Source organism: Podarcis pityusensis, assembly GCF_964106645.2.
Source record: "Podarcis pityusensis genome assembly, chromosome: 8".
NCBI classification, from domain to species: Eukaryota; Metazoa; Chordata; class Lepidosauria; order Squamata; family Lacertidae; genus Podarcis; species Podarcis pityusensis.
The window spans coordinates 8,217,979-8,228,891 of NC_138033.1; the positions used below are offsets into that span (position 1 = coordinate 8,217,979).

General features: G+C 49.5%; 1 protein-coding gene and 1 long non-coding RNA gene across 2 annotated transcripts in view; both read right to left on the bottom strand.

Moving 5' to 3' along the window:
* The window catches only part of SLC1A5 (solute carrier family 1 member 5), a 39,970-nt gene extending 29,096 nt beyond the window's left edge, over positions 1-10,874 (bottom strand). The window contains exon 1 of the mRNA XM_081018930.1: positions 9,959-10,874. Within this exon, the coding sequence (XP_080875056.1) occupies positions 9,959-10,491 (533 nt within the window). The 5' untranslated portion in view covers positions 10,492-10,874. The remainder of the gene's footprint in view (positions 1-9,958) is intronic.
* LOC308484550 overlaps positions 1-10,913 on the bottom strand; it is a 57,347-nt gene that overhangs the window by 32,161 nt on the left and 14,273 nt on the right. The gene's annotated exons all lie outside the window — the stretch shown is intronic.

Here is a 10,913-nt window from a genome sequence, read left to right on the forward strand (position 1 = left end):
GGGAGCCAGAGGCTGATCCCGGTGATGGGGACCAGGTCCAAGATCAGGGTTCAGGGCAGGTCTGGGCATCTCCAAAGGTTGTGAAAGGAGTGTCCAGGTGTGAGGCTTCATCTCCGGTTAGCGTAATGGAGAAAGCTCACAAACAGGGTGTCAAGTCAGAGGGGGAAGGATCTGACGGAGAAGACACAACTGCTGGCCCAAATGGGTCAGTAGGGTTTCAGGTCACAAGTGCGTGAAAAAGTGTCGCACAGTGTGATTCTGGGAATGTTGAAGGGGTTCAACAGGTGCCTGGGAAAGATGCCGGGAAGTGGCATAAGGCAAAGGGGAAGGTGTTGAACTCAAAAAGGTCTTGTCAGAATGGTTCGGCAAGAGGGGGTGTTGGGTTTGGAACTTAACAGGTTAAGTTGTTCCCATGATGCCTCAGCATTCTGACGTCAGCTTTCGAAGCTGGGAGGAGTTTCGTCTCTGTTCCCCTCTGGTCTCTGAGGGAAGAAGTCGCAGTGTTTAGTCATGGCTGCGGTGAGCCCAGGAGATTCCTGGGGAATGTCGGAATAAAGAACTGATATTAGACAAACCTGGTCTCTGTGTGTTTGTCGGAAGCTAAGTAGAAGCTACGTGACAGTTTTGGCTGCTGTGTTCAACTCTGCTGAGGCGTGACTGGAGAGCTACTGGAGACGGAGCTGAGTGGCGCAGCTGGGAGGAAGCGCGCCGGGCATAAAGAGCTAATTGTGGATCGTAAATCAATTAGCAGGGGTCACGCCAAACCAATAAATCAATTCAACACAAAATACCCCCTGCACAAAGCTCTCAGAATTAGCTCCTCTCTCCCACCTCGTTTCAAAGCACCTTCCCTCTAACGGCAGACGTTTAAATGTCAGCTCTCATGACTCAGGATTCCATGCGACTCATAAACTACAGGCGCTTCTGACTCTGCGTGTAAAAATCATCGCCACCGCAAGGATCTCGTGGTAGTGAACTGTCTGCTTGGAAATAAGCAGAGAGGTTTATTCCCAGGGTTGATGAAGTTCAGCAATGTGTTCTCTGCCTATCTGTTTTCAAAAGAGCCTGATGGGCTGGAAAACCAATTTTTTTTGGGGGGGGGGGAGAGAAATGAGGGGTGATGACACATTGTGAACAACGAGAGGGAAATGGACCACTCTGCCTTTCTTGAATTCTCATGGTATTCTCAAGAACCATTTGCCGTTTGTCTAAAAAAACAAAACACCGTAGGCAAAAGACGCTCGATTTATTATTGTGTTCGCAGAAGGCCAGCCGAATCTCACAATTCTAAGAAGTGGAATAACCTGTCTTCCGATGACCACATGGTCATCTTCTGACTGCTTCTGTGAATGGGCCACTATGGCTGTTATGGGCAAGATAAACATAGAATTGCAGAGTTGGAAGGGACCACAAACAATCATCTAGACTAACCCCCTGCAATGCAGGAATCTTTTGCCCAATGTGGGGCTCAAACCCACAACCCTGAGACTGACAGCCTCGTGCTCTACTGAATGTGGATTAGGGGGTACATAAGCTCAGGGACGCGGGTGGCGTTGTGGGTTAAACCACAGAGCCTAGGACTTGCTGATCAGAAGGACGGCGGTTCGAATCCCCGCGACGGGGTGAGCTCCCGTTGCTCAGTCCCTGCTCCTGCCAACCTAGCAGTTCGAAAGCACGTCAAAGTGCAAGTAGATAAATAGGTACCGCTCCAGTGGGAAGGTAAACGGCTGGCCACATGACCCGGAAGCTGTACGCCGGCTCCCTCGGCCAGTAAAGCGAGATGAGCGCCACAACTTCAGAGTCTTGGGCCACGACTGGACCTAATGGTTACCTTTACCTTTAAGCTCAGCAAGAAAAGGACTTGGCCATTGGAGGCTGACACAACCCACCAAAGACGGGGTTTTCAAAAGTCTAGTGGAATTCAAATGCAACAGCTACAACCATGGCTTGAGCACCAGCACCCAAGCCTCAGACTTGCCTGCTGCTCCCTTCACCCCCAAATACACTCCAGTTCAATCCAATTTCCTGGTTCGGGAAGGGAGTTTGCTGCTTGCCTCCCAAATGGAAAACAGAGGCACAATTCGCCAGCTGGAGGCCGGCCGGCAGCTCAGAGCCACTGAAAGTTGCAAGTTCAAGGCTGTTGTGCAAGAGAAGCAGTGGGACCTGCCTCTTTAGGGAAGTCCCAGAGCTCAGTGGGAGAGCAGAGAAATTAAATGCAAAAAGGTCCCAAGGTCAGTCTGTGCTATTTCCATGTAAGGATGGAGAGGGGGAAAGCCGCCAGTCAGCATAAGCAAGATGAACCAATGGCCTGGTTCTGACTTGGAGGGCAAAGCACAGCGTTGTTTGCCAAATTTGGGTGTAACAGTACAGTTTTCCGGGAGAATTGCAGCTCCACTTCTCTGGAATCAGCTCCCGGCTGAAATTAAGCAAGCCCCAAGCATTCTTGCCTTTAGGCAGCAACCGAAAACTTATCTTCTTAAAGGGCCTTCCTTTGAGCGTGACTCAGCAACTTTTGTTGTGTGGTGACTCAGCAACCCTTAAACCGGTGTGCGTACAGCATTCCATTTTCTGATACAGTCATACCTCGGGCTTCAGACACTTCAGGTTGCGTTTTTTCAGGTTACAGACCACCAAAACCCAGAAGTACCAGAATGGGTTACTTCCAGGTTTCGGCGGCCGCGCATGTGCAGAAGCGCTAAATCGTGCTTTGCGCATGTGCAGAAGCGCAACCTGCGCGTGCACAGACGCGACGCTGCGAGTTGCAAACGTGCATCCCGCACGGATCATGTTCGCAACCCGAGCGTCCACTGTCTTTATTGTATGCAAAAAAACAACAACCCCCCCCAAAACCACGACCCTTCCAGAGACATGGGGGGGAAAGAGTTCTATCACAGTCTTCATCAACTTGTTGCTCTGCAGATGTTTTTGGGGTACAACTTCCATCGTTCTCAGCCAGCTGCTCCAGAGGGCAGGATCTCCCAAAAGCATTCCCGCTCCCAGGAATGCCTGGAGAAGCCCACCCCTTTCGCTGAGCGGTCTTCTCTGCCCCTGGAAAGATCCTGTTTCTCTGCAGGCAGAGGCCTTTACGTCACTGCTGCCAGCTTGCTCCATCCGTCCACAATGGCTCAATTCAGAGTTGCTCAGCATTACCCCAGGTTCTGGAAGGTCACAGCAGAAAACTGGATTTCCACTGGTAGGTCACAGTGGAAAACTGGATTTCCACCCACAGCAGTAATCAGTCGATACGGCTCCACCCACAAACAGGGAGCCCCAGATTGAGGTCAACATGAAAGACACCCTCTTTGTTCCCCCGGAGTGGCAGAGGCAGAGGACTAACCCGGCTCAAGCTCAATGTCAGCATTAATAAAAGCTCTCCCTCCCATCTCTGCCTCATATAGCAAGGGGTTTAGCTCTCCTGGAGCTCAAGCTTATGAAAAGCACAAGTGACAATTATATTATTCTGCTTTATCATCAGCTTAGACCAAAAGTGAACCCAAGGCCAAAGTAACTTTATTTGCAGAAATTTAACTCCATGCATCTCTTAACTCCACCGCTTCTGATGCAACGGACTACAGCTGTAGCTTGGAAGTCGAACGGAATCTGTTCCAGAAGTCTATTCGACTTCCAAAATGTTCAGAAACCAAAGTGCGGCTTCTGATTCACTGCAGGAAGCTTCGGCAGCCAATCGGAAGCCCCGCTGGGACTTTTGGCTTCCCAAAATAGTTCGCAAACCGGAACAGTCACTTCCGGGTTTGCGGCGTTTGGAAGCCAAAATGTTTCAGAACTGCGGTGTTTGAAAACCAAGGTACGACTGCATCGGGGCTCCTCTTCTGGAAGCTGTTACAGGACAAGTTTCCAAATTTGATGGCGGCAAATTATTTTGAAAGAGCTGCAGCGTTCGAGCTCAGAAATAGCAGGGACTACGCAAAAATGGCAAAGCTGACGGGGAAATTAAGAGATCAAAATGATGAACATTTCGCAGAAGAATGGAGGCCTTTCTTGGACTATTAAAAAAAAATGCTATCGTCAAACGAAATCGCGGTCAGGGTAGGAGATAGAAGCAACGGAAGCAAAATGATAAAACAACTGTAACAGAGAAACTTTGTGTAATAAAGATACAGTGCCGTAGAAAAGGTTTGAGTAAGAACACTGCTGAAGTGGGAGTGGGAGGTCAATTTACGAAACTATTTGATGTGAAAACGTTAGGGGAAAGTTAATTTAAAAAAAGTATAACAAAAAGAAATGGGGAGCAGAGCTTCCCCCATACAGAATTTTGGCAAAATTCTGAACAAAACTGTTTTTCTGGGCTTATCACTAGGGTGATGCAAGCAGCTGTTTCGGAGGGTGGACACACCAATCGGATTGTGGCCAATATAACAATTGAAACTGCATGACCTCTTTGGTCTTAAGGCAAGGCGAAGTCAATAGCCTATTTGCAGGCAGGGCAACCGTCTTTATGAGATCGTCTCTCCTTCAACTGGAAATGGTCCAAAGGGAAAAAGCTGGGCATGGGTCACATCTTTGACTCAGCAAAGGTGAGCAAAGGTAGAGAGAGGAAGCTACCCCACTTGTGTGAAATGCCAGGTAACTTGATAAAAGCAGGTGAACTGCCCCCCTCAAGGCTTGTGCTTGCTAGAGCATTAGCAATGGTGCAATTTTTTTAAGCGGGGGGGAGGGGGGAGAAGCATACACAGTAAAGAATGCAGTTGAGCTCCCACCCAGGCATCCTCAACCTGGTGCCCTCCAAATGTTGCTGGACTCCAACTGATGGGACTTGTAATACCCAGAGGGCACCAAGTTGGCAAAGGCAGATATAACAAGTATCATATGCAGTGTTAGAAACTCAGATATATAAACCAATGGCCAAACGGCACCTTAAACATAGGTTACAGTCACCACAACCAAACGTCTGGGCACCCTTCATTTTTAAAAGACAATGGAATTTATTCTTATTCTTAACTCCATTTCTATGCTGCTTTACACTGTAAAGAACAGATCTCGAAGAGACTTACAGCATATTGAATCATCAAGCCAAACAATCCAGAACAAAACAAAGTCAAGCTTCGAGAAATATTTCAGATCCTTCTCTATGTGACGGTTGGTTTTCCCCAGTCCAAAGACCTCCATGTGGTTGCAATGGGACCCGGGCCAGTGGCAAATCGCGTCTGCCTAATTTCTAACACTGGTTGTACGTGGGAGCTGCAAAATGCTTCTGAGTTTGAGACCCTAAAGAGGTGCAACCAAGGTTAACTGGTAGCCAAGGTACAATTTTATTAGATTTTCTCTCTTCGGCATTAAGACACTGCTTGCAGAGGCAATAGCTCGATGCTATAGATCACCTTGCTAACGCTTTTGCGCCTTCCAGATGTTTTGAATTCCAGCTCCCATCTGCCCCTGCCCAAAGGACCAACGGTTGTGGAAAATGAGCTGAAATCCCATTATCCTGGAGGCAATTCAACTAATCCACATTCTCCTGCAATAGTGTCATTTGTGATTGTTGTTACACGCACAGAGGGGTTTTTTTTTGGGGGGGGGAGGTGGAAGAAAGTAGGGGGCAAGGGTTACCAGAATACCAAATTTGGTAATGGGCAGGTGTATAAAAAGACTTCTATAGCCCCCCCCAGGGGGGGGGAATATAAAAACCCAGCCAGCCCTGAAATTAAAGATTCCCATCTAGGAGAGGGTAAAAAATTATCTCTACGTGGCTCCCACAACTCCAAGCTATGCGGAAAAAAAAGGTCTTGCAACAGATCCTGGACTGGGAGCATGTGTCTGGGCAGAGGAAGTGGGGGAACTGGTTCTTGCTATATCTTAGCTTTCCCCAGCTACATGGAACTTTGTGTCTCGGGGCACAGCGCCCGGGCAAGTGCTTTGCTGTGGCAGGTGCCCAAAGGTTGCAACAGTGCGAGGAAAACTGGAAGAGAACAACCCACATGATCACAAAACATTGGGTCATCTATTGTGCATGCATCACATGGGGTGTCAGTTCCAGCTGGTAGGCTGGGCTGGGAGCAGGGGTCTCTACACAAGTTCTCAAGTACTCTGTAGCCAAAAAAATCTGTTATATAAATACTGTATTAGGTTATGGTCTGGGTAACTACAATAACATTTTCTTGTAATTTATACATTTGTTGCTGTTCTGTTCTCTGCTACGTATTTCTTTTCTTCCTTTCTTCTTTTTTGTGTCTTATCTTACCCTTTCTGCATGTCATTATGTATTCTTTTATCTTTCAATAAAGAATATGAGATAAAAAATAAATCTGCTTTATGCATGGACAGGATGTTCCAGTGCTTCCAAGATCCAGGTCAGATAAAGAAAAACAAGGTGGTTCTCGTAATTTTCTATCTGGGGTGGTGACACAAACACACCAATATTGCAGCTCTTCAGGATCTTGGGCAGAAAACATCTTCATCACCTGATGCTCGATTCTATTTTTAACCAGCGATACAAAGACTGAACTTGGGTCCTTTTGTGAAAGACTGTTCTATTCCATTGAGGATCTGTGCTTCCTCGCAACAATTCTAACCTGGCCTGTGTATGACCAGAATGAGGTGGTGGAACAGACTGCAGGCAAGCAATCGCACATTTACTTATCTATGGGGTTTTTTGTTGTTAAATCCCTTTGCAACAGAAAGCCAGCCCAGTTGGCAGAGGCCTTGGACACGCCACAGCTACCTGCCAGGTTTCAATCTGCCAGGTGAGTGTTAATGTCGGCAAGCATCCCAGGAGATGCTCGCCCCTCTGCCTGTCAGGTTCCCACAAGAGGAAATCTGTCTAGAGGAGCTGTAGATTAGATTACAGTCCCGTATTATCTTTGCACAGCTATCATTAAACCTGCGGAAATGAGCGTTGCACGGTTGCCACAGCAACCAGCAGCACGACTAGCATTGGGCAGTGGGGGGGGGGAGCGTTTTCAATAAAAGGCGACCTGCAGCCACGGCAACGTGGACCAGAATCACCTCCCCAGGGGAGACGCAGTCAAAGATAGCACTGCTTCGGCAGGTTGAGCCCAAGAGGGAAAGGCTTTTGGGTGATTGCTACTACTCCTAGGAGGCATTTAACCAGTCAATGGGTCTTTGGACTAACCCCGCAAAGTACTCAGTACAAAGCTGGCATGGTCTGGGTGATGACATCTTCAGTCCACCAGCTCTCTTGATCTGCAGATGAGCAGCAGTGATGGAGACGTAGGACTTTTAAACCAGGCACATTTTGAATATGGCTTTCAACTACAGTGGTACTTCAGGTTACAGACACCGCTAACCCAGAAATAGTACCTCGGTTTAAGAACTTTGCTTCAGGATGAGAACAGAAATTGCACGGCAGCAGAAGGAGGCCCCATTAGCTAAAGTGGTATCTCAGGTTAAGAACAGTTTCAGGTTAAGAACAGACCTCCAGAACAAATTAAGTTCTTAACCCAAGGTACCACTGTACTTGCGACCAAGTGAAGATACCTGCGTAGCAGGAGCAGTCACTATTAAGAAGAAGAGAACAGGAATAGGCCAATATATACGTAGACTATCCCGGGATCAAGTGACTTTTCAGTTCTCAAAGGTCTTAACCCAACTCAAGGTTGCCCTTTGAATTAGCCAGACGTTTAACTGAGAATCAACCGCAGTCTGGCTTTCCTTGGAAAAATAAGATTCAAGAGCCGCCCAAAAATGACAGCTAGACATTCCATTTTGGTGACTGTAACCTTGGTCTAAGCCTAAGGCACCTAGCTTATACATCCGAGTATCTTTCTAACAGGAGCACCGTATGCTAAAAGAATAAGAATGGGGTCCACAAATACAAGGCCTGCATCTGTTGAAGACTACTAAGACTGCCATCCAGTTTTGCTGAAGTGGCCCATAATCAGAAATGGCGATTCGATACCTTCAAGTTCCTTTTCCAAGTGGGGCTGCCAGCCAATTGTGTATAATGAGATGTTTTCTGCCACCCAATAAAACCGTGTACCAGCCGTCTCAAACTGGTGCTACTCCAGATGTTTTGGGCTACAACTCACTGTGCTGGTTGGGGCCTCAAAGGGAGTTGTAGATGAAAACATCTGGAGGGCATGAGGGGAAGAGAAACCTGGCGCAAGGTCTCCACATCCCTCTGCTACGGAAGCAGCTGTTCCTTGCCACAGCCCTCTCTGCCCTGCCAACGTAACTTTTCACACCGTACAGAGAAGGCCGGCCGGCCCACCACAACCACCCTGGATTCAGCAAGAAGATGCAGACACCACCCTAATCCCAGCACATTCCAGGCCTCCCACTCCTGCACCCGTCCTAAATTTCCATTTTCGTCAGGAAGGATGACATTATTTCAAAAACTGCCAGGAAGGGAGCAGGAAAACAGCCACGACGAAGCAGGATGACCATCTTAGAACATTCTGTACCCCCATCGGTGGAGGGGGGGGAGAGGACTCAACACCCTGTGACCAATGGCCTTTCTGGAAGGGCGTATTTTAGCCCGGATTGAGACATTTTGGCCCTTTTCTCTGGCTCTCTGGAGGGGGCAGGGGAGGCTTTCCCGTTGGTTGGGAGAAATGCGATCCTCTTACACCGGATTATATTCCAGCTCATAAAGGCATGCGTGACACGGAGGGTGGAATAAACAGATCCAAGAAAATGCGAGAAGACAGAGAGGCAATGTTTGTCCTCGCATGACACACCATCCCAGGGTTTTTTAAAAAAAGAAGCATTCCAGGGCCATGTCCCACAAACAAGAGGGAGGAGACGCATGAACACATGCTCCTTCTGTTTCCACTAAAGTAATGCATATTTTGGCCAACAGGAATACAGTGGTACGTCGGGTTAAGTACTTAATTCGTTCCAGAGGTCCATTCTTAACCTGAAACTGTTCTTAACCTGAAGCACCACTTTAGCTAATGGGGCCTCCTGCTGCCGCTGCACCGCCGGAGCATGATTTCTGTTCTCATCCTGAAGCAAAGTTCTTAACCTGAAGCACTATTTCTGGGTTAGCGGAGTCTGTAACCTGAAGCGTATGTAACCTGAAGCGTATGTAACCCGAGGTACCACTGTAGTTGGAATACAGTACCCTTTTTTTAACCACCTGCCCTGCAAAGAAAGCATCTATTGCTTTAGGCAGGGATCTAAGGGTCACAGAAGCTCTCCCCCCCCCCCCCCGAGCAGACCTCATACATGAGCCTCAAGGGGGTTGCTCTTCTCTCCCCCCAGTCTTAATCTGAGCAAGAGGTAGTGCATTTTAAGCAATAAAGAGACAGCGCCCTGAACGCATCCAAATTACAAATTGTATAACTAGCTACCCACTGTAAGGCTTGATGGCTCTTGGTTAAGTGCACGAGCTACTATATGGTCAAGATTTTATGCCTAGTGATTAACATTCAAAGGCGTAAAAAAAAACCTTTGGTATTCACACGCCGGTGAGCCTGCAAAGCAACCACGACTATCCGCTTTCAGAATATACTACCCATGGGACATGGCTTTCTCAGGAGGATCCGCCTAGGTGGCAGAAACAAACCGCGTCACATTAAGATGCAGTTAACTGCTCCTGCCACGTGTGGCTTTACCCCAGGGTTCAGCCTTGATGGAGTTCCTCCTGGAGGGTGGGCAACAGCACCAACACTGGACAAACAGGAGTGCCTATGGGGAACTGCTATCCCGTTCCTCGCACTGGGTTTTCATCGCTGCCATGGATGTACAGGTGATATTCCCTTTAAAATTAATTGCTCCTTTCCAGAGTTACATGACTGCTTTGGTTTGCTGAAATGTGCAATTGTACAAAGTATAAAATGCAGGGCAAGCTATACTTTGAAAAAACAGCAACAAGGTGTACGTCTGGCTGTTAACCAGAAGGTTGACGGATCGAACCCAGCCAGGGGCGGTTGTGCGCAGGGTTCCTGTTTTGCAGGGGATCCCTTCCAACTCTACGATTCCAAGAGTGCCTCTGAGCATGCGACGCCTGCAGAAACCCGAATTCCCCTTCCCCGCTCACCTGATGAGGTCGAGGAAGGAGTCGACCACTTGCTTGGCCTCGGGCACGGCCGCCTCGTCGCCGAAGAGCTTGGGGGCCGACGCCCCCTCTCCGGGCTTGATGATGAAGGCCAGGGCGACGCCGATGGAGGACGCCAGCAGGGTGGTGAGCAGGAAGAAGAGCATCGCCCAGCCGCCCAAGCGCCCCAAGGCAGCCGGGTCCAGGCTGGCGGCGCCCGCCACCAGGCTGCAGACCACCAGGGGCAAGATGATCATCTTCAGCAAGCGCAGCAGCAGCTCCCCGGGGAAGGAGAAGAGCAGGATGTCCACGCGGCTCAGCCCGCCGCCCGGCAGCTGCCGCACCCCGAGCCCCACCACCACGCCCGCCACCACGCCGGCCACCGTCAGCAGCACCAGCAGGTTGGCTCGCAGGCAGCCCCGCAGGCGGGACGCGCCCAGGTTGCTCTTGCCGCCGCCCTCGGGGATCTCCACGCCGACGGGCGCCGGAGCCCCGATGCTCCCGTTGGAGGCGCCGGGGAATTTCTCCGCCGCCATCGCGGAGCAATTAAAAGCACGCAAAAAAAAAAAAAAATTAGAATAAGGGGAGGGCGGAAATAGAAAGAGATCTGGCAAAATGCACCAAATAAGGAATTTCTTAAGGAAGAAGCTGCAGCTGCGGCCAAGTTCCCACGCGTAAAGCTCCCAAAATCAGGATGCGATTTGGTGCACAATGGAATAAGCGCCACGCGGAACCAGGTGGGGGGTTCCCTTGGTGGCCAAGCGTGATCCAGTGGATTCCTCGTGCTGCTGCTACTGCTGCTGCTTCGGTCTCCTCCCCAGGGAAGTTCCTTTAAACCACTGCCGGCTCCGATTTCCACGTGGCCGCCCTGATCCCCCGCTGAGGGCTCCGCTCTCCGCCACGCGGGAAGTGCCGGGGCAGTGCCCATGCGGCTCTTCTCTTTGCCGGGAGGACACGC